The sequence below is a fragment of the Crocodylus siamensis genome, chromosome 1 (assembly GCF_052110815.1).
Source record: "Crocodylus siamensis isolate JL-2025a chromosome 1, ASM5211081v1, whole genome shotgun sequence".
Classification (NCBI taxonomy): domain Eukaryota; kingdom Metazoa; phylum Chordata; order Crocodylia; family Crocodylidae; genus Crocodylus; species Crocodylus siamensis.
In genome coordinates, this window is record NC_143395.1 from 136,193,450 (window position 1) to 136,216,976 (window position 23,527).

The 23,527-nt window shown below is 44.7% G+C and overlaps 1 protein-coding gene across 2 annotated transcripts in view; it reads left to right on the plus strand.

Annotated features, from left to right (window-relative positions):
- TTC13 (tetratricopeptide repeat domain 13) overlaps window positions 1–23,527 on the plus strand; it is a 70,764-nt gene that overhangs the window by 22,476 nt on the left and 24,761 nt on the right. For both annotated transcript variants that reach the window (XM_090043710.1, XM_090043719.1), the window contains exons 9-15: window positions 6,654–6,736; window positions 11,383–11,524; window positions 13,045–13,219; window positions 13,601–13,757; window positions 19,974–20,104; window positions 20,454–20,586; window positions 21,579–21,671. In XM_090043710.1, coding sequence (XP_089899836.1) covers window positions 6,654–6,736; window positions 11,383–11,524; window positions 13,045–13,219; window positions 13,601–13,757; window positions 19,974–20,104; window positions 20,454–20,586; window positions 21,579–21,671 — 914 coding nt within the window. The remainder of the gene's footprint in view (window positions 1–6,653; window positions 6,737–11,382; window positions 11,525–13,044; window positions 13,220–13,600; window positions 13,758–19,973; window positions 20,105–20,453; window positions 20,587–21,578; window positions 21,672–23,527) is intronic.

The window sequence follows — 23,527 nt, forward strand, 5'->3', positions numbered from 1 at the left end:
CCCTCTATTCAAAGCTATTTTTGTAAAATTATTTCAGATACTGAATAATTTCCACAGATGTCCTTGTACAAGAAAGATCTTTAGAGGATTGCAAAGCAAAATCAAACACATTTACGTGCTGTTAATTCAGTGATGCCATTCACTGATCTGTATGAAATACAGATACCAGGGGTCTCGCTGCATCTTCTGAAACTCGTAGGATCTTTGATGTCAAATAATGATACCTTTTGAGATGCATTTCAAAAATTAGTTAGCACTCGGAAGCCACCATTAAAAATCCGGTTATTCAGTTTTTTTCCATGGAATGCCTAGGAATGGTGAAAAGGAAAGGGGATGAAAAGTAAATGAACAATAATTTCTATGCCCTGTGAGCTAGAAGGTAAGGGGGGAGCTCTAGGAGTGGCAGGTGGGAAGGTCTGTATATTTGCTTGTGCATATCAAGTTGAATGTTAAAGTGTGAGCATTTCAAGATTAAGATTTAAAAAACCTGGAAGGCAAATAACTCTCCTTCCCCATGGATTGTCTTTATTTTTAATGAGAGAGTTTTCAGAGAGCTACTTTGCCTTTTGAATGCTTCAGGGTGGCAAGGCTGCATCTATTCATCCTCACTTTTAAATGTGGGCAGAAGGAGAGTAGCTAAAGGTACCAGTATTTTCTTTCATGCATCTTCAAAACTAGCCTCGCAGAACTGGTGTTTGTGTATTAAGCAGGAAGGTCATTTTTCTGCCTGGGATAGAAGCACCCTGGTTTGATTCCTGCTCTGGAGTTCAGCAGCTGTGGTATTATTAAGACAGCTAAGGGACACAAGTGACTTAAAGTGATTATTTTTCATTCTACAGGTTTTAACAGTAGGGTTACCATATTTTCAGTTCCAAAAAAGAGGACACCTGTTGTGGGGGGCACCTCACTCCTAACCCACAGCCCCCTGGCCCTTCCAGTGCCCCTCATTCCTGACCTGCAGTTCCCCATCCCTGCAGCTGCCCCTCACTCCCGACCTGCAGGCCCCTGGCCCTGCCAGTGCCACCCACTTCCAACCCACAGTTTTTCCCCCAACCCCACCAGCCCGCCCACCCAGGTCATGCTGGTGCTCTTCACTCTGGATCCGCAGCCCTTAGCACTACTAATGCCCCACACTCCTGACCCACAAGACCACTGCCCCATGCCCTCATTCCCAAGCCACAGCCCCCTCAGTCTTTCTGGTGCCCCTCACTCCCAACCCACTGCCCCTGTCCCGACTGGATTGGAGCACAGCAACTCCAATTTTGTGTGGGTGGTGGTGGAGCAAATCCAGCCCTGGTGTGTGCTAGAGAGAGGAGGAAGGGAGGCCTGTGGCATGCCCCACCCCCTGCCCTAGGCTGCAGTTCCAGCACCACACCAGGCAGCCTGGCCATGCTCTCCCCCTCCCCTGGGCAGCATCTCCTGGCCACCCCTCCCCTGTGAGCAAGGTGCTTGCCCCTCCAGCTTGACCACAGAGCTCCTCACTACCCACAAAGGGCCCTTCCCACCCCCTTCCCCTGCTGGAGGGGCAAGCACCTCTCCCCCATACCCTGCCACAGCCCCAGCAGACATCTGCCCCGCCCCCCAGACAGTCGCCAAGCCCTGGCCCTCCAACCCTTGTCCCCTATAGATTTACCTGCATCCAATTGCAGGAGTTGTTTCCACCACCTGGCCAGGCTGCATGCTGGCCACATACATATGTGTGCACATTTGCACATGGTGCCCCTGCCTCCAATCGCACTCCACCCTGCTCCCATCAGTGAAGCAGAGGAAAATTGCAGACATTGGTTCAGATTTCAAAAAACTGCCCAGATAGTGATTGAAGGATCCAAAAAGAGGACTTGTCTGGGAAAACCCAGACATATGGTAACCCTAGTTAACAATCACATTTCATTTTTAAGGCCTTGATGTTGGAGAAAAGAAGAAAAATGTGGGAAACCATGGGTTTCCCCATGGAGGCTGGCAGAGTTTCAGCCTGCAAGGGTCTGCTTGCAGCTGGGGGGAGCAGGGGTGCAGGGGGTGCCATATGCATGTGCGTGCACACATGCACATGGCAGAAAGCAGCTCCCTCCAGATAAGTCAAGGGGGGCACAAGCCTTGACGTGGGGAGTGGAGAGTGGCACAGATCATAGAATCATAGAAGTAGGGCCGGAAGGGACCTTGTAGGTCTTCAAGTCCGAACCCCTGCCTGGGCAGGAGAAAAAACTGGGCTCAAATGATCCCAGCTAGGTAGGCATCAAGCCTCTTCTTAAAGACCCCCAAGGTAGGAGCCAGCACCACTTCCCTTGGAAGTTGGTTCCAGATCCTAGCCACCCTAACTGTGAAGTAGTTCTTACGGATGTCTAATCTAAACCTACTCTCCAACAACTTGTGTTTGTTATTCCTTGTTATGCCAGGGGGCGCTAGGGGAAACAAGGTCTCTCCTAAATCCTTCTGGTCCCCCCTAGTGAGTTTATAGAAGGTCACCAGGTTCACCCTCAGCCTTCTCTTGTGAAGGCTGAACAGGTTCAGGTCCCGCAGTCTCTCATTGTAGGGTCTGCCCTGTTGTCCCCAGATCATGCGGGTGGCCCTCCTCTGGACCCTCTCAATGTTGTCCACATCCCTCCTGAAGTGGGGCGCACAGAACTGGACACAGTACTCCAGCTGTGGCCTGACTAGTATTGCATAGAGGGGAAGGATCACCTCCCTGGCCCTGCTTGAGATGCACCTGTGGATGCACGACAAGGTGCGGTTAGCCCTGCCAACCGTGACCTCGCATTGTCGGCCCATGTTCATCTTGGAGTCAGTAATGACTCCAAGATCCCTTTCTGCCTCCGTGCTCTCAAGAAGGGAGTTTCCCATTCTATAAGTGTGCTGCTGGTTACTACTGCCCAAGCGCAGCACCTTGCACTTGTCAGTATTGAAACGCATCCTGTTTTTGTTAGCCCACCCCTGTAACTATCCAGGTCTTGCTGCAATCTTTCCCTCCCTACTAGCATGCTCACCTCACCCCAAATGTTGGTATCATCAGCAAATTTAAACGGGTTGCTTTTCACCCCATCGTCCAAATTGCTGATAAAGAAATTGAACAGCACAGGCCCAAGGACCAAGCCCTGGGGGACTCTGCTGCCCGCTTCCCCCCAGGTCGAATATGACCTGTCCACCACCACCCTCTGAGTACGACCCTTCAGCCAATCCATCTGACTGTGTAGGCATCAATGCCACAGTCACCCAATTTTTTAATGAGGATGGAGATAATGTCGCAGAGAGGGGCAGGTGGGCCAAGGTGATGCAGCAAGGAAGCCATGTGCCCCTCCGAGATTTCTGCACTCACAGCAGTGTGCAGGGCACAGAGCTACAGCTGGGGCAGACCAACTCCAGGCAAGCCCCACCTCCACAGCCCAACAGACAGAACCCAGTGTGGGAGAGAATGCTGTACTACCATGGTTTCCAAAGTGAGGTGTGGCGGCAGTGTGGAGTTGTGCCCCTGCTGCTGCCGGGTGTATAGGGGGTGCCTCACCTTGGTGGCCATGGTGGTGTGGTGCTCCCTCCTGCCCTGGGTCCAACTCTGGGCCATGGAGGTGGCTCCTGCCTGGAACTGATCTGACCCAGCTGCAGCCCTGTTCCCTGCTGTGGGTGCAGAAATTTCTGGAGGCATGTGTTCCCCTCCCATGTCACCTTTGCCCCTTCCTGCCCCCCCATGCATTGCCTGTGCCCACACCCACTCCGTTCCCCACATACTGGCAAGCTGGGGTGGAGCATATGTCTATCATCTTAGGCTACCTTACCTCGGCAACAGTAAGTCAGCACCTATGCCAAGGGCTTATTTAAGCTAACATATTGTATCACTAAGCATTTTAAATTGCATGCAGAGGGCTTCTAACAAGGCTTACATTCTTATAGATTAGAAGTCTGACAGTTCATGGGTAGCTGTCACTATCTGTTAGGAATTCTTTGCTCCCTGGGATCTCTCTTGACACTGGTTGTTTTTGTATATGGGCACCATTGTGCTTGAATCATAGTGTATTCAGCTGAATCCAAGATGACTTTGAATTTAAGATGATCCCCCAGTAGTTATATTCTATCTATGGAAAATTTATACGTGTTATAATTTTATATGTATAGAATCTTATTGGTGGCAGATCTTAAAGTATTCCCCCCCACCCTACCCCCCCGGCAGCGGCAGGGGGTGAGGGACCAGACTCCTGCCCCTTGTCCTCCCTATGACTGTGCCTGCCCCCTCACTGCCTGTCCTCAACAGTGCCTGTGCTTCCCCACTGCTACCTGCCTCTCCACCCTTGCCCTCCACCTTGCCTGTACTGCCCCCCTCCTCCAATACCTGCCTCACCCCATGGCCCCCAGCTGCTTTTGGGGTGGCTCTGGTTCCAGCTGTGGGAGAAACAGTAGCCCAGTCCCACCCAGGCAAAAGCAGTGTCAGCCTATGGTAAGCTGGGGGAGAAATAGGCTACAGGGTCCCCTGTGTGCCCTGTACTCCCACTGTGGGGTCTCCCATATGTGCCCCCTATTTCCACTGCAGATCTCCCCCTATGCTCACCTGCTATGAGCCTCCCTCCCACACTGCACAAGCCACCCTGGCCCAGGACAAGCAGTGGCTCAGCTCTGGTTTCAGCCCCAGGCTTGGGGCCAGAGCTGGATCTGAGCCACCACCTGCCCTGAGCCAGCACTTGAATCAAACATGAGGCTTTTTTCTGAACATGTTGTTTGTGAGAGAAAAAACCTTGCCTTGAATTTGAGTAGATATGGTATTAAGAATATAAATTAATGGTTTCTGTAGTGAAGATAAGATGGTATGGTAGAGCATGGCTCATTTGGATTATTAATTTATTAGCTTTGTTGAGGATCTCTACGTGGCACAATGGATTGCCATACAGAGATACCCAAATTGGCTTGGGTACAAGGAGCAGTCTAACCAGTATAGTGTCCATGCTTTGCCTTCACTGAGTAGGTATGCTCACAAGTGGAACGTATTGGCCTGGGCAGAGTGTCTCATTAATTCGTGTGTATTGCTTCCAGTACTCAATCAACTAATTCAGCACTACCTTGGGCACCTACACAGCATGCATTGTGCCATATGAATATACCCAAAATGACTGCTGCAAGTTTGTTACATGAAGAAATAAATACTAAAAGTCTAATCTCTGTCTTTAGTTTACTTTGCAGTGTGAGAACTTCCAGGTGGCAATGGACTATTCAAACCTTAGTCAAATTTAAGATCACTGCGATGGCATAGTATTTTGAAATCCTTGAAATACTCTATCTGAACTTAAGACTGCTGTGTAAACTAACTATATGAAGCCCAAACTATGTTTATAAAATAATTATTGATGGGGGTAGTCAATGTCTTGTTTTGCAAATGTGATAGGGTGCCTTTCCCCTCAGATATATAGAGACATCTTATAAGCTGTCACCTCTTAAAATTGGAGTGTTTGCCAATTACTGTTATTTTTCTTACCTTCCATTTTTTGAGACCTGGAGAAGGTGGCAACCTTTTAGCACCACATTTATCTTGAGGTTAGTTAACTTCTAATTTGGATTCGGGCTGCCTCTAAATTTACTGTTGTGCTGATCAAGGTCATGAATGACCTTGTGGTCACTTTTAAATTAGCTTTGAATGGTGGTTTTGGAAGAATTTTTATTTGCATGACTGATGGATTATTGCTTTGGAGGCTAAAACTCTTTGCAAGTGTGTTTGGAATGATCTGCCAGCATTTTTTAGCTCTTGCTCAGCAGATGAGTCAGTCAATGGCAAAAGACAATTGGATTGGATTGTGGTGGTATTGGACCAGAACCTTTGATTTGACAATATATTTGCTTCATCTGCCATACTGTTCAGCAAACACAAACTTTTTAATAAGAATTTCTAATGATGGGTTTCCTGCAGTAATATGGTTCTTGCATTGTAAAGCCTATAACAATTGTAAAGGAACACTTGGAGGGTATCATGACCCTCACTAGTTGGCTGTTTTCTCCCTGGTGTTAAGACGGGTCTCATTGACACTTTCACTTAATACCGGAACCTGTTCAGAAGTCTGAAATTCCTTTAAGAAAGGTGCGTTTTTAACCAAAAACAGAAATAATAGGCTGAATTTAAGGGAAAATCTTAAAGTATACAACAAGATGTTCTTTGATTAAAGGTGCTCTCTTATTCATCTTTCCTCTAATACTTTCAGTAGGTGTCAAGGGACTATAAGGTCTTGCGGGAATAGCAAACTGCAGCAGAATAATAACATTGTCAAGTGAATGAATCTGTGGCTTCTACAATTAGAAAGGCAGATTGTGAATGAAGCAGGCAATCTGTAAGAAAGGATGGGTGAAGTAGTTTAGGTATTGGCTAAAGTTTACAAGGGGGGGTGTCTTGTCCTTGGCTTCACCACAGATTTTCTACCTAGTCATTGGAAGAGTCATTTTTATTAACCAGACAGTCTTAGAGCACTGTTTAGTTATATAACTGATAACATTTGATTAGGTCAATTACAGCAACTACTACTACAAAGTTTCATTGCTCTGAATTTTGTAAGAAATAAATGCTTTGTTCATATCTTCCAAAAGATGTATAAAATAGCAGTAAATTTGTAGTTAATAATTTTTCAGATGCACTAAAATTAAATGTGAGTACAATTAAAGTAGGCATGATAATTTACTGTCATTTTGTACAGGAAGCCATCGAATCATTCAAAGAAGCCCTGAAGCAGAAAGCAGACTTCATAGATGCATATAAGAGTCTGGGACAGGCTTATAGGTGAGCATGTTGAAAAATATTTTTTAATTTTGCTATTCATAATGGGATGTTCTTGAAATGCCTAGCACACTGCCAGCTCCATATTCAGTAAATAAAGCAACCTAAGTAGTTCTTGTTCATGCAATGTTAACTTCGCTCCTTGTATAATACACTTTATAATTACATGATTGCATATGATTTTTTCCACGAGTCCTGTGTACATTCTTGTACAAGACATGGATTGTATTTACTAATCAAAAAGCTAGTAATTTCCTTTATTCTTATCATTTAGTGCTTGGCCTCATTCCTTATTTATGACAATGGTGAAACTCTGCCCTGAATTTAGAACTCTGGGGTGTTTTCACATGTGCTTGGGAGGGCCCTTAATTAGAGCGGCTCCAAGAACCTCTCTAGCAGACTCGATTAATTTCAGCCTGTTGGAGCAGCCTCCAGGCTTGTGTTTAGGCACCTCTTGATTCCCCATGAGCTCTCCTATGGCACTTTTTATCATGGTAATTAAGTGCTTCACAGCCATGAGTGAATAGATCTTCAGAGTTGTTACTGAGTCTTGGGGGGTGGGAGAAGCGCTTGCTTGGGTTCTCTGGTTGTGGGGTGGGGAAGAATTGCTACTTTGCTTTTTGAGGAACTTAGCTTTTTGGTCCCTTACGTTCCCTGGCTCTCAGTAGCCTTGACTCATGGAACTGTCATCCAGTTTCCCTCCTGAGTGAGGGACTTCACCTCCTGTTAGGGGAGACCCAATGCAACCCCCATCCCAAGCAGCACAGCAGACCAGTCTCTTATACATGCCTTTACTGAGGCATTTACTAGGGCAAAGGCCACCCATCCAGAGGTTCTCTGTCCCCTCCAGATGGGTTAAGCAGTCCAGTCTGAAGAGCCTTGGGTGCCCTGAAAGATATTTATCTGTTTCCTTTCCAGTCTTTCCAGCTCCCCAAAACTTCACCACTTCTCAGCTCCCAGACCTTTCTAACCAGAGCCTGCCAAGCTGTTTGTTTGTTTTTTTTTTGTTTTTTTTTTTTTGGGGGGGGGGGGGGGGGGCCAGCCTGCTCTCCCATTGTCATGTTTATCCCTGGGTGTTGCAAGTCAGGTCAGTCCTGAGGCTGCAGCAACCATTGGGGAATCTTACAGGCTGTAACAACACTCCTCCACTCTGCCCTGTGTTTGGCTAGCTGTGTGCGCTCTGTCAGTTGAAGCCCCATCTGGTCCTAATATTGTTTCCCCAGCTTGTCTTGGGTCTGCTTCTTTTTCTCCACTGTGCCCTGCATTTGGATGTTGGCAAGGGTGTCCGGCCTTCTTTTGATGTGTCCAGATCATTGAAGCTTACATCGTTGCACAGCCTCCAGCAATGGTTCATAGGTTCTAATTTCTTAACTGACTTGCTGCTTTACCAATTCATTGGTCCGGTGCTGTGTGTGTAGGACATGCAGCAGTCTCTTTAGCAGTGAATTTCAAATGCATCAATTCTGTTCTCTAACTTCTTATTAAGCATCCACGTCTCACAGCTATAAAGCATCGTCGAGATGACCACAGCATACAGCAGATATAACTTTATCTTCAGTGTAATATTGCTGCTTGTCCATATTTTCTTTAGCCATATTAGTTTGCTGGTGGCAATGGCTATTCTGGTCTTAACCTCCTTTTCAGATGTTAAGTCTTCTGTGATGGTGGCACCCAGTACTTAAAACTTATTACTTTTGCTAGTTTTTCATTGCCGATCTTCACATCAGCTTTACTGTAGTGATCTTGGAGGTTGTCACAATTTTGCTTTTCTCAGCACTTATTTCCATTCCATAGCTCTTTTTGCAGTTTTATCTAGCATTTCTCTAAGTTCTTGAAGCTCTTCAGATGTCCCTTCTATCAGGTCAGTGTCATCAGCAAAGCACAGGTTGTTGATCTTCCACCATCCAACTGATACACATCCTGTGAAATTCTCTATGGCATCTGACTTGACTTGCTTGAGGAAGAGGTTGAAAAGGCATGCCGAGAGTAGGCAACCTTGGCACACTCCTACTGAAGTTGCAGCCCATTTGATGATGTTGTAATTGATCAGCACTCCACTACCTGTATTGCTGTTGAGTTTGTGTTGTTTGTGTTATCTAGGAACTGCTGATGTTATGCTTCTTCATTGTGAGCCAAAGTGCTTTGTGCCACACCCTATCAAAAAATTTCTTAAAGTTTATGTAGTTCTGGTGAAGTTCTTTTTGGTGATCACAGTACGTTTCACACAGTACTTGGATGCTGAAAATTTTCTCTGTGGTACTTCTCCCTGCTCTGAACTCAGCTTGCTCTTCTGCCAGCACAGTTTGTACTTGAGGCTTGAGTCTGGGTGCTGCATCTTAGCTTTATTGTTCTGTCAACAAAGATATTCAAGACTGGTGTATTGGCTACAAAGGACCAACTCACAGGATCATCAAAAAGATCTAGTTTATTGGACGGACACAAAAATCAGGCCATAAACCTTGGTGCTGATCCCCTCAAACACACACACATACTCACAGTAGCTAGCTCTGAACACTAAGCACTGGTGTCAAGATATACCTATCCCCAAGTGCTGGAGTCTGCCGTCGATGGCCAGTCAAAGCTTCTTTCAGTGCGATGTTGCTGCAGAAGGGGGTCACCGGCTGGTCATTCTAGCTGGACAAGTAGGGTGCTGGTCAGGTGCTGGACCATTGTGGGTCATTCTTCGCTGCCTTTTATCCCTCTCTGGCAGACTTTGGTGACTCCCCAGTTCTCGGGCTTACCTAGTCCAGGGGTCATTGACCTCGAGGGACATCCCTCTTGGTAGCTGCTGGCTGGCAGCTGGCAGCCCCAGGGGTCACGTCCGCAGGTATGTGCAGTCTCGGGAGTCCATTGATGAATTTTGATTGCTGTGATGAATAGAGCTCTGGAAGTGGTTGATCAGGGGATATTTCAGCCCCAACTGTCTGTTTCCAGTATTGATTAGTTCAAACCGGGGCTTCATACCTTTAACAGTGAAGTTTCAGGGAGTTCTTGGCTCTGTATTAATTCTTTCCTCTTCTTGGTCTGTAGTTTTGTAGGTGTTAATGGCCACTCATTAACTTGTTTATCCAGACTAGCTACTGTGTTACACAATCAACCATGATTCATTCAGTGACCCACTCCATACAGAGATTCCTGTCCTTGCTAATATTGTTACATGGTACAACTCACTTTTAAACTTAAAGTACATTTGTAAAAGCATCTACAAGCTCTATTTTCACTACAAGTACACCTTATATAAAAATAAGAATAATATAACAAAAGAAAAAGAGAGAGGAAGGAAGACAAGGTAGAAAAGAGAAAGCATCTCCAAAAGAGGGCAAATACTGCAAAAGGGGCTTTTGCCATATGGAGGAGCTTCACATTTAAGGGGAACCAGGCAAAAAGGTTTCTTGCTATAGGTAATGATAAAAGTTTGAGTCTTGCCCTTCAAGTAGGAGACCTGACATTAGCAGACAGGCTCAGGCGGTAAACCAAGTCACACTATATTACAACAACAAAAATACAATTAACACAGGTATATCACAATAAAACCTGTAGTTCATCACAACAATACACATGTAAGATGACGGGCTACAGCCACATTTTATACATGGAGAATGTGGACCAAAATTGTCAAGGAACAGAAAAACTACCATTTGAGAATCCTAGAGCCTGAGTTTTTAGAATTAGTATTGCCAGCCTTCCAAATTAAAAAAATTATGAGCCAGACCTCCACACAATATAGTAAGATTTTTTTTTTTAAATTTATATAGATAATTTCATCCTTTTAAGTACTGTCCCACACCCTTTGTGTGCTTTTAAAGTGATTTAATACTCATTTTGCTCAATTTTTCATCAAGTTTGCAATGTTAGCTCCTGGTGTAAGAGCTGTTGTTAGCTGCCTGATAGTTCAAAGCTTCCAGTTTCTTCCCAGTCTCAAATCATAATGAATTCTCTGTCACCCAAACCTGTTCATCTACTTGTTCTCTGGCCAGGAATTAGTTATACAACCCCATGTTTTTGCTGCCCCCAAGTCTTCACATCTACTCCTCTGGCTTCATGCACTTCATAGCCTTTTTTACAGGTCTGAAGAGGTGGCTGCAGATTGCTCTCTTTCTTTTACCAGGACTCAGGAGGGATAGAAGGTAGCTCATTGTGGTCTTCTGAGGCCTGGAGTTATAGGGGTTGAGAAATGAGTCCATTTCTATGGAATAAGTATTCCTATTTGGATGTTAGCTAATCTTTTCATAGATTTTTTTTTCAGGAGTGCTGCTAATAGGAGCTCTCATTCCTTTGGTGTTTGTAAGTGCAGTGTTCCAAAGACTGTGGTTTATGCTCAAATAGCTGTGAGAATCCAGGGTCTCATACGATTCTGTATCCATGAGTTGGGGTTTGGGGAGGGGGGGCGGGGGGGTGAAGTGTTTAATGAGGAATTCTGGATAACTGTCTGTATGTGTGTGTAATAAAGAATTATGGGCATCACTGTTGAAGGACAGTTGCAGAATTCCTAATTTGGTCAAAAAAGTATACCTGAAGTGATACAAAATTCTGGTAACCTGACTTGCATGTATGTCTCTCTTTTTGACTATATTAACACTGTTTGGTAAAAAATTAGGTTAGTATGTTCACTGCTGCCTTCTATATCTTTTTACGTATGACCTACGCAGAGAACTTGGTAATTTTGATGCTGCCACAGAGAGCTTCCAGAAGGCTTTGTTGCTAAATCAAAATCATGTCCAGACATTACAGCTCAAGGGAATGATGCTATACCATCATGGAAGCCTAGATGAGGCACTGAAGAATTTTAAAGTAAGTCCCAGTAGAACTTAAAAACGTGCAAAATATAAGGATTTGTAGTTGTCATTTGGGATTAATATTAGCAATAGAAAATTTAAACAATAAGGAAAAATGTAAGTTTATTTATACATTTGAGTTGGAATGAAAATTTCTCTTGCAATCGTAGTCAAGATTTATTAATCATCTTTGTCTTTTTGTGAGTATAATATGTAATCTTGTCCTGAGTTGATCATAAACTATTTCTGGCATGCAAGGGAACTGAGACACTTTCTCTAAACACTTACTGGTTTCTTAAACCAAATTCTTACTGAACCTTTTAATGAGGTTTTGAAGCAGTAAATTGGTTTTATTCTATAATGTTTTTCTTAACTGGAACACACAGTTTTGTAATTCCTAGGGGCACAGATGGGCGTATTCTCAAAAACATATACTTTGTTTTGTAACCTTGGGCCTTGGATAAGCATCTGAATTTTGTTGTCTTTGAATCTTTTGCGCTGCTGCTTTCATGAAACAATAACAGCTAACCTACCTTGAATGATGCACTTTAAATTTATAAATACATTTCACAGGTGAATTAAGTCTTACACCTGTGTATGAGGTAGGTAGGCAGTATTTACCTATCTTGATTTTGCACATGGAGAAAAGCAAGCTAGAGTTATTAAATAACGTGTCTAGAGTCGTATACAGCAGGGCACTTGGAGCAAAGAACAGAACTAGGTCTAAGAACTTAGCTCCTGTTTGAAAAAGGACATACCAGACTTTTGCCTGGTTAGACTATTTTATGGCTGTATATGCATTTTGTAATTTGTAGATGCTGCTGTTCTTGAAAATGTAGCTCAAGTTTTAAGATAGTAAGTGCTGTATGTAGAGGTGCAGACAACTCCAAATTGTTAATAGAACCACATATTCAGAGAATTCTAATTATGGAGCACCATATGTGAATATGTCCAGTTCTTCAGCATTATGCTAGCAGGAACATGATGCAATACAGAATTTAATAAGTATTCTAGTGCATGAATTCTCTTTTGAGATCCATGTTACTTGATGGAAGAAAAACTGACAAATGATGAATACATTGTGTAATATCCTATTTCTAGAATAACTTTGTTTCCTATATTTGGGCACTCTCTACATCAGGAAATGCCTGTTCTTGATGGATTCTTGTCAGCAATCAATTCGCCTCTAAACAAGTGTTAAAACATTCTAATTGTTAATGTAGCCTAAGCAAAATAATTTTAATTCTTGTTTCAAAAAATGGTGATCAGGAATGTGTTCCTGTCATCAGCACTTCATATTTTATTTAAAAGAGCTGAAAATTTTTTTCCCCATCTCTGCTAGCATTTAAACTCTTTTCTAATGTCAGTTGGAAAAGAAAGGCCACTGGAGAAACCATTGCTGTTGAGTTTTGAACGTGATAGTTTGTTTTCCTGGTGTGGAGTTTTTGAATAATGAACTTATTGATGCATTAGTTTATTCCAAGATATCTGTGTTAACATTTGATTTATTAATGCCTTGTTTCTTTAATCTTCTAGAGGTGTCTCCAGCTAGAGCCATATAATGAAGTGTGCCAGTATATGAAGGGTCTCAGTCATGTTGCAATGGGGCAGTTTTATGAAGGTATAAAAGCTCAAACTAAAGTTATGTTGAATGATCCATTACCAGGCCAGAAGGCTAGTCCAGAATACCTAAAAGTGAAATACCTCAGAGGTAAGTTTTATTGCTCATCAAAGATTCCCTGACATAGCACTAAAATTGTACAAGTATAAGAATCCTGTTTATAGAAAGCCATTTTTAAACAAGCTGTATTTATTCACTGAATTTTGTTGAATGTGCCAGTCTACATACATACATGTTTGTTCAGAATTAAACTGAGGAACAGAAATCAAATGTAGGTCTCTGTGTAGGGATAAAAGGAGCTATAATACTCCTTAACGGCATTCATTTATTAATATGCAGCAAAGTTAAATATTTGGGGTTTTATTTAGGAAGATATTGCTCTTAAATAATTAACAAATATGGAATACTATTTTTAATTCTTGTTTGGAGTAAATACCAGTACTAGTTTTGTCGGTTTTCGTTCTTCCACAGAGTACTCTCGCTATTTGCACTCGCATCTGGATACCCCTCTCTCAGAATACAACATAGATATAGATCTTCATGGAAACTTTAAGGATCACTGGGCAAAGAATCTTCCTTTTCTTATAGAAGACTATGAAGAACAGCCAGGATTGCAGCCACATATAAAGTAAGTGCTTTTAAACAAAAACTATTGTGAGGATCCCTTATAGCGGTGGTCTCCAACCTTTTTAAGGTGAAGATCACTTTTTGATGTAAAGGGCAATCCAGGTTGTACTACCTCCCTGCCCAGCAGGTGATGGGGCAGATTGAGGCCCCTGCAGTGAGGGAAGGAGTGGGGCAGAGGTGAGTAAGGTCCTGGTTGGGCCAGGTCAGGGGAGGGTCGGAGCCCAGGCAACTCGTCCAGGCACACAGAGGGGATCCTGCTGCTGCAAAGGCCTGGAAGGCATGTGTTCCGTTCCACGCACCCCCCTCCCCCCCCCGCCCCCGATCTGTGCATGGGATGAGACAGCTGCTGCTGTGCACTGGGCTTTGCTCCCTGAGCCCCTCTTGCAGCTCGAGGCACAAAGCCCAGAGTGTAGCAGCAACCGCATTACCCCGCATACAGATTGGTGGGGCACGTGCCTTCTGGGCCTCCGCTGGGGTGTGTGCAATGGCAGAAGCCCCCCTGCATGTCTGGACAAGCCTCCTGGGCTCTGACCCTCCCCCGGCCTGGCCCAGCCAGGGCCACACTCACTTGGTGGCAGGGGACATGGACAGGGATCATCTCACTCACCTGACCCGGCCCCAGTGGTAGGGGGTGCAGCTTAGTCCAGCCATATGCATCCTGCTGCTCCCAAACTATCAGGGCTGCTCTTGATCATGGAGACTCTGACCGTCAATCTTAGTTTGGGGGGGGGGGGCTAGCCCCCCCAGACTGAGCTTGACTGTCAGGGGCTCCCCAGTCAACCAGTCAGTTGGGATCCACTGGTTGGAGACCACTGCCGCCTTAAAAAAAAAAAAAAAAAAAAAAAAGATGGCATTTTAAGGATTTCACTTGTATCGTGATATTTTGAACCGTCTTTAAGTGGAAGCCCACAGAAAACTCATTCAACTGGAGTTATTCAGCTGAGCGGAAAAGATGCATTCAGAGTTGGTTAAAATCACTTTCTCCATTCCTGCCTAATCATCATGTAATCAAGCGATGTTAATTTAGGTTATGCAGCCATACTAATCTCTTCTCTTTTTTCCCAAATTATTTGGTCTAAGAACAGAATTAGTAGTTAAATTGCACACTGCTTAATGCTACAGACGATCAGGATATACTTTCATCTGGAGATCTATCTGTGGTCTAGAAACCTTCATTTGGAGTCACTTTGCTGTTAAGCAGTTAAAGATTTTTTAAAATTAAGTGATTTCTTTTGATTCATCTGACAATATATTAACTGTAACTCTTTCTTAATGAAGTTTGGCCCCATGGCAAACATTGCTTGATGGAAAAAATAGGTAAACTTGCTCAATGATAACCATCAATCTGTGTGACATAAGAACATAAGAAGTGCCATTTACTGGGTTAGACCATAGATGCATCTTGCCCAGTATCCTGTGTTACACAGTGCTTGAGAGTGGATGCTGAAAGGGAGATAAAATTGGGTTTGACCAGGGTTTTCTTCTACTGTTCCTCTCTCATTTGCAGCCTCCAGCATTTAAGGTCTAGGAAGTTCTAATTCAGAGGCTGCATCCCCAACTCCCATGCTCAGTAACTACTGATACCCCTTTCCTCCAAGAATTTGTCCAATTCCTGCTTCATAGTTTCATAGTTTCTAGGGTCGGAAGGGACCTGAGCAGATCATCTAGTCTGACCCCCTGCCATGGCAGGAAAGAATACTGGGTCAAACGACCCCAGCAAGATGTTCATCTAACCTCCTCTTAAAAACCCCCAGGGTAGGAGCCAGCACCACTTCTCTTGGAAGTTGGTTCCAGACCCTAGCTGCCCTGACCGTGAACTAGTGCCTCCTGATATCTAACCTAAATCTACCCTCTGCCAGCTTGTGACCGTTATTCCTGGTCACTCCTGGCGGTGCTTGGGGGAATAGTGACTCCCCCAGTGCCTGCTGATTCCCCCCGACTAGTTTATAACAGGCCACAAGATCCCCCCTCAGCCTTCTCTTGTGGAGGCTGAACAGGTTCAGGTCCTGTAGCCTCTCCTCATAGGGCCTGCCCTGTTGTCCCCTGATCATACGAGTGGCCCTCCTCTGGACCCTCTCCATGCTGTCAACATCCGTCTTGAAGTGTGGCGCCCAGAACTGGATGCAGTACTCCAACTGCGGCCTGACCAGTGTCGCATAGAGGGGGAGGAACACCTCTTTGGACCGGCTTGAGATGCATCTGTGGATGCATGACAAGGTGCAGTTGGCCTTCCTGACTGCCTCCCCACACTGCCGGCCCATGTTCATCTTGGAGTCAATGATAACCCCCAGATCCCTTTCCGCCTCCTTGCTGACAAGAGGGGAGTTCCCCAGCCTGTAGGTATGGTGCCGGTTGTTCCTCCTGAGGTGCATCACCTTGCACTTGTCTGTGTTGAAGCCCATCCTATTCTCGTCCGCCCACCCTTGTCGCCTGTCTAGGTCTGATTGAAGCCTGTTGCATCCTTCCAGTGTGCCCACGTCCCCCCACATCTTAGTGTCATCAGCAAATTTGAACAGGGTGCTTTTTACCCCCTCGTCCAAATTACTGATGAAGATGTTGAACAGTGCGGGCCCGAGGACCGAGCCCTGCGGAACCCCACTGCCCACGTCCTTCCAGGTTGAGAAGGACCCATCCACTACCACCCTCTGGGTGCGGCCCTCCAGCCAGTTGGCGACCCATTTGACTGTGTGGGTGTCTACACCACAGCCCCCCAGTTTCTTAATGAGAACGAGGTGAGAGACTGTCGAAAGCCTTCCGGAAGTCCAGGAAGACTATGACCCCTGCATCTAATGATCTGGTGATCTGATCATAAAAGGCCAGCAGGTTGGTCTGACAGGACCTGCCACTAATGAACCCGTGTTGGTTGCCCCTAAGCATGCAGTCCCCTGCTGGCCCCTCCTGGATGTGTGCCAGAATATTTTTCTCGAACAGCTTGCCTGGGATCGAGGTAAGACTAACCGGCCTATAGTTTCCCGGGTCCTCCTTCCTGCCTTTTTTGAAGATGGGAACCACGTTGGCCCTCTTCCAGTCCTCCGGTACCTCACCAGAGCACCACAAGTGCTCGTAAAGCCGTGCCAGGGGACTTGCAATGACCTCGGCCAGTTCCTTTAGAACTCTAGGGTGGAGATCATCCAGACCGGCTGACTTGAATACGTCCAACCCCTCCAGAAGCTCCCTAACTAAATCCTCGTTAACCCGTGGCCCAGGTGTGCCTCCCCGGGGGGCCTGAGGGGGGCCCAGCAGGGAGGTGGCTGTTCTGGTCCCTGCTTAGGAAGACGGAGGCAAAGAAATCATTGAACATGTTAGCTTTGTCGTTGGTGTGACGACCAAATTTCCCAACGCGTCCTGCAAGGGCCCCACATTACCCAGGACCTTCTTTTTACCCCCTATGTATTTAAAAAAGGACTTCTTATTGTCCTTAATCTGGGAAGCTAGTTCCAGTTCCATCTCTGCCTTGGCCTTCCTAACTACCACCCTACATTCCTGAGCAACTGCAGAATAGTCTTCTGTGGTGATGACCCCTTCTTTCCATTGGGTGTAAGCCTCCTTTTTAGCAAGGAGACATTCCCGGATGCTTTTGGTAAGCCATGGAGGCTTGTGTGCTTTCTTGCTCCCTTTGATCCTTGTTGGGATTATCTTCCTTTGGGCTTGGAGGATCGTCTCCTTAAGGAGCGACCACTCTCCTTGGACACCTGGCTCCCCTCCCCTCCGGGACCTCAGCGCTTCTCCAACTATCCTCCTTAGCTGGTTGAAGTCTGCCCTCCTAAAATCTAGGGCCGCTGCCTTACTGCATGCCTTTGCCACCTTGCACGGGATGGTGAATTCCAGCAGACGATGATCGCTGTCGCCCAGGTGGTCGAGCACCCGAAGCCCCCTCACCGGGTCATCACCCGTGGCCAGCACTAGGTCCAACAAGGCATCTCCCCTGGTGGGGCTGTGCAGCTCCTGGGTTAGATGGAGGTCCTGCACTCTAAGAACCTACGTGAGCGGTCAGACCTGGCTGACTGCTCCTCCCAGCAGATGTCTGGGAAGTTCAGGTCCCCCATGACTACCACATCCTTAGCCTTCACCACCTCTGTGAGCTGACCCAAGAATTCCTGGTCAAGCTCTTCTCCCTGGTTGGGAGGTCTGTAGTAGACTCCCACCATTAAGTCTCTTTCCCCTCGACTGCCTTATACTCTAACCCAAAGCACTTCAGAGTGGCCCTCCCCTGACTCCTTGCTAATTGACGAGGATGTGTATTCCTCCTTAATATAGACTGCCTCGCCCCCACCTCTCTTTCCTATCCTGTCCCTCCTATACAGCCTATAGCCCTTGACATTCACCGCCCAATCATGTGTTTCGTCCCACCACATTTCCGTAATCCCCACTATGTCCGGGCTGGTGTCAGCCAGCAGGAGGGTGAGTTCCTCCTGCTTGTTACCCATACTACGAGCATTTGTGTAGAGGCATTTGAGGCCTCCTGTGGATGTGTGTACTGACCCCCTAGTCCCAGCGTTACCCTGGCCCCTATCTCTTACCTGTTTATTCGCTTCGCTTGTTGGGCTGGGCTGGGCTGTAGTTGTGGGTGCTGTTTGGTCTGGCAGTCTGATGTTTCCTCCGCCCTCATCTTCCCCTTCCCCCGATAAGCCTAGTTTAACACCTGCCGGAGGAGGTCCGTCAACCTAGAAGAGAACACACGCTTACCTTTAGGGGAAAGGTGGAGCCCATCCCATCCCAGCATGTCTCTCGTCGTGATGTGCTGGTCATGGTTGAGGAAGCCAAAGCCCTCCTTGAAGCACCATTCCTGTAGCTGCCAGTTGGTCTCCGCGATGCACGTTTCATGCCGTCTGCCTCGTCCACTCACTGGCAGGATAGAAGAGAAAACCACCTGTGCGCCCATCTCCTTCAGCACGCACGCACCTACCTGCCTATTCGTAGGCAGGCTATCCAGAGGAGAAAAAAGCACCTTGAGAACTTGCTCTGCCAGCACGTGCCAGCAAGAGGAGTAGGAGAGCTGGTGGCAGAGGTTGTCATCCCCTTACTCTCCTCCCCAATACTACCACCACCATCTTCAGCTGTGCTGCTAATGAGAAGTGAGCTCTGAGTTCAGTAGCTAAGCTCCCCTGGGTGAAGGATGCCCTGTGCAGAGGAGGAGCAACAGGGCTTGAAATCTCCAGGGACACTTTGTGAGGTGCTTTCGTGTATGTGCTTTTCCTTTGTCCCCAGCACATTCCTACTGTGTATAAGTAAGCCACGTCATGCTGAGTATTTGTGTCCATCTTATTTCCCCTCTGGGAAAAGATGCTTAATGGCTCCTTAAAAGAGCAGCCTGGAAGACTGGTTGGGGAAAGGGAGGAGGGATAGTGAGTCATGACATCTGCTGAGCTATCCTGGGGCAGCAGAATTCAGCACGAGTCAAGAGTCCCCTTGCAGAAAGGGGGAAAAAGGAGGAGAGCTGCCCACCCTGTGAAGCTGGAGACCTGTGGAAACATACGACATGCTGAAATTAAAGCATGATACAAAAGAGGTGCATCACTTAACAAGTGATATCTTTGTGGCTGGGTCACCATATTTACAGCTTGTTATTGGGTGATAAGTTGCTTGAATGTGTAACAGGTTACAATTTATTGCTCCATGAATACATTAATTGCACTTTAGATGTAAAGTCTGTCAGGAGTCTCTAATTTAGACAGCATTCTCCAGAATTGGTCACTGACTGAAGATTTATCAAATTAGGATTTAAAAATTCACAAGCAAAATAAATAGACATTTTCCTGACAACTTGTTTTCCTTTCTGTGGAATAGCCTCAGGTTTTTTTATTTTATTTTCATTTAACATGAAGTGGCTAAGAAACTTGTATCATTTGGAGCTTCCTAGCCAATTCCAAGTCTCTCTAGGAGCCCCGTGGACCAGATGACATGGCTTTATAGGCCATATGCTTAATATTCCTGGTTTGTTCTGATAAAATCTGAGAGTGAAAAGCTGTCTTTGTTGATATGTCACATTTGCCATTGACCCCAATAGGACCAAGATTTCATTCTTTATTGCATTTATAAATGTAACTTTGGTCCATAGTAGGTTTTGTGTCAGTTTTATTTTGTATTTAGTACTGCTGTTCTTTTCTATGCAGGTGGCATTGATTACATCCTCTGCAGAATCTGTTTATAAGCTCTTTCGGGAGCCTTCTCAACAGGTGGCACTTGATGTTTACTTTGTGATTTCTTTTTCTTCAAGGGATGTGCTACTTCAGAATTTTGAAAGCTATAAGCCAGAGGTTCAAGAGCTGATATGTGTTGCTGATCATTTAGGTTCACTGATGCAGTATGAAACACCAGGGTTTCTTCCAAATAAGCGAATACATAGAGGTATGCCTTTTGCTTTGCCAGTAAAGTAAGCTAATTGAACCAAAACAATGTGCAAGTATAAAACTATTTTATTATGGTAATATTTGAAATAAATCTGTCCATTTTGTTCAAATAAAATTTACAAATGACTGTGTCTTATATATTCATATATAAATACTTTCAGAACTGGTGTGATTTGCCCTGATATGGGAAGCCATGAAGTCATGCGTTTATATTGTATTCCTACTAGCATTCATACTGACACTTCTTTTTCTTTTGAATATATTTCTTACCTCTCTGGTGGAGTTCCCTCATCTGTAAAATGGGAAGTCTGAGTGGACTAACTGGTTCTGTATTCTTTGTCATCCAGCAATGGGGCTGGCTGCTTTAGAAGTAATGCAGGCTGTGCAACGGACATGGACAAACTCAAAAGTTCGAATGAATGGGAAAACCAGACTGATGCAATGGAGAGATATGTTTGACATTGCTGTGAAATGGCGAAGGTAATGCTAAAAGAGCTACCAAGCCCTTAACTTGATACGGGTACAAGTTCTCATTGGCTAGAGGCCTGAATTTAAGACGGACTGAACAGTCACAGGTTTTGCATTAGTGATAACTGAATAACTTATAGAAGTGGTGGATGTAGATCCAATAGCACTTAGAGACCTTGGCCAAGTTGGGTCTCTGTTGTGCTAGGCTACGTACAGATACAATATAAGAGAGTTCATACTATTACAATCTGATCACAATCTAACAGATAGGTGAAACAAACAAATGGGTGAGGACAAGGTCAGAGGAGGTATACTAACAGTAATAGAAACAGTTTTAGCATGGGCTGACTGTGCAGAATTATTGTGTAACTTATCAATCAGGATCAGTAATAAGGCCTACTCCAAAACTTCAAAATATGTTGGTGAGATAATATTGAAATTTGCATTTCTGCTTTCTGCTCTCTACTTGTTTTATGGCTAAATGGAAGACTTCGGTCTTGAGCCATCTGGCACCACTTTGGAGCTTTTAGGTTAGAGCAGGGGGAACTGAACAGCTGTTCAGCTCTTGCTAAATGATTGCACTCAGATACCACAGCAAGGTGGAAACTGTGAGGGAAAGCATGTATTTTAAAATTGTCAGTGAGTTTTTTTCTTAACTTTTGTTCCACAGTTTGTATTAGTGATGCCTGTTAGTTAAACCCAAGCTATGAAAGACTGCAGGATGTATTGTAGCTTTACGTTCGTTTAGCTAAAGTTATTAGCTAGACAGTTTGAAATTTAAATCTGTGAGAAGTTTTTGAGTTTCTTTTTTCCTCTTGTAGTTTGTACGTGCTTCCATAAGGAAGAAACAACTGATTTTGCCATTTCTGAAGCCAGCTTTTGCATAAAAGCATTGGTGCATGAGCCAGCTTTTCAGAACCACACATTCATTTTTAGAAAATGTACTTCAGAAACTCTCACAACTTTCTCTCTTTCCAGATTTAAAATATTACCTATCTTTTCAGGATAGCCGACCCAGACCAACCTGTGCTTTGGTTAGATCAAATGCCTGCTCGAAGCCTTAGTAGAGGCTTTAATAACCACATCAATCTAATCAGGTATGAAGGCTTTGTCCAATCTTCTTGTTTATGTTAGGAATTGGACCAAAATATGCAGGTTGCTTTTGAGCTAATACAGCTGACAGTGTTCAGCTTATGTATGCTGCTTGTTGTCTTTTTCTAAGGTGACCAGGTTTTTATTTTTTTTTCTCTTCCAATAGGATTTTTGGGTTTTTTTTTTCATTCATTAAAAACCAAGTTTATATTCCACCCATGATTTTCCTCCCTCTTCTCTGTTATCTTAATGTTTTATAGCTTTATTTTAGAAATACATTTAGGCCTGAAAAGCTAATTTTTCATTCTATTTTATTTTAATTATTGCCAAATTAAAACACCTGCCTTTTGCACTTAAAGTAAAACACATCCATAGTTGTTTTAAATTCCATGAGCACTACTTCTGGAAGGTGACGCTACCAGCAGTGATGGCACAGTAGTGTACAAATCTTCGCTTCCTGCTTTGTAACCATTAGTAGAATTACATGGTGCTATCAATATTTCAGAGCGGAAAGTTTAAAGGAATAGGTATCAAAATACCTGGCCTAAGACATTGAAAGGTAAGATGTGCACTGTGGAAAAAAAAGGTTTTGACACACAGATTCAATTGTTGTACGTCCCCTCTTCTCCCACACTATAAGACTTCATATGGCAAGCTGTACTGCTCCACCTCCAAGGAAGCTGTGGGGCAAGTAGAGACACTTGGCAAAATCACTGTCAATCACAGGGGCAGATGTGTTTGTAACCAGGTTCCATCCTCTTTCCATCCTCTATGGGAAGTGTAGACTCTTTGCTCTGTCTTGCTACTTGTATGCCTGACTCTGTTTCTCAGAAAGAAAGGGAAAATGTGGGACGATAAGAGGATGAAAAGGCCTTTTTCAGTATTTTGCAAGAGTGTGGAAATTGATGTTTCAGGTTCCCTCTACACAGGATAATGATGCTTTTTCCTCATATCTCATGCCATTTTGGGGCTCTTTCAGTTGGACTCAGCACATGCTGGCTTTTCTGTGAGGTATAGTTAAAGTGCTGTTGAAACTGTTTTGGCTCTGCAATTGCAATAGCTGCCTCCAGCTTCTTAGGAAAGTGTTGTGTTTATGCTTCCAGCTGGTACATCCTGGATCAGTCTCTCATCTGTGCTTTTCCTTCCTTTTTTCTCCCACCAACAGTGCAGCAAGGTCCCAACTCCATTAGTTCATAGCTTTACCTGGGTTTTTACTGATATGAGAGAGAGATAGCTTGAACCCAGTTTATGCCATTAGTACAAAGAAAGAAATTGCTCTTGCCCATGTTTTTAGCAGGATAGAAAGAGTATCTGATTTACAGAGTTATTTCTCTGTTCTTGACCTTCAGTTCAACGATCTTGGCTATTCCTGATAATCAGTGTTCCCCATGTGGCTCTCTCTCATCAGGTAATATAGCAGATGTACCTAGTAATTCCTGTAGTAGGGTATGCTTAGTAATGAAGCTCTGTACAGCTGTCCCTTTGTAAGATGCCAGCCCAGACCTTTCCATCAGCAGTGCTTTCTTAGCAGGAGGATTAATTTTATACCCTAGCATAAATTACTGTGTTTTAAAGGGTCTATATATCCTATTATGCTTCTCCATCAGTAGTTTCTGTGCATTAATTTTCGAAACCTAGTCCATACCCATTTAGTCTGTGTGGATACTGTTTAGATGCACCCTTTGTAGACATTGTTGTCTGGGTCTGCTTTCTCCTTTGCCAAATTCCTTCCCAAGAATAGCCCTTTAATCTGGAGTCAAGTGAAGAGAAGGAAGAATGGAATCTGATATCTCTCAAGCTCTGCTCTCTAGACAATCTCCATCTGATTCTGACATGCCACTCAAAAGATGAGCTGGATCTG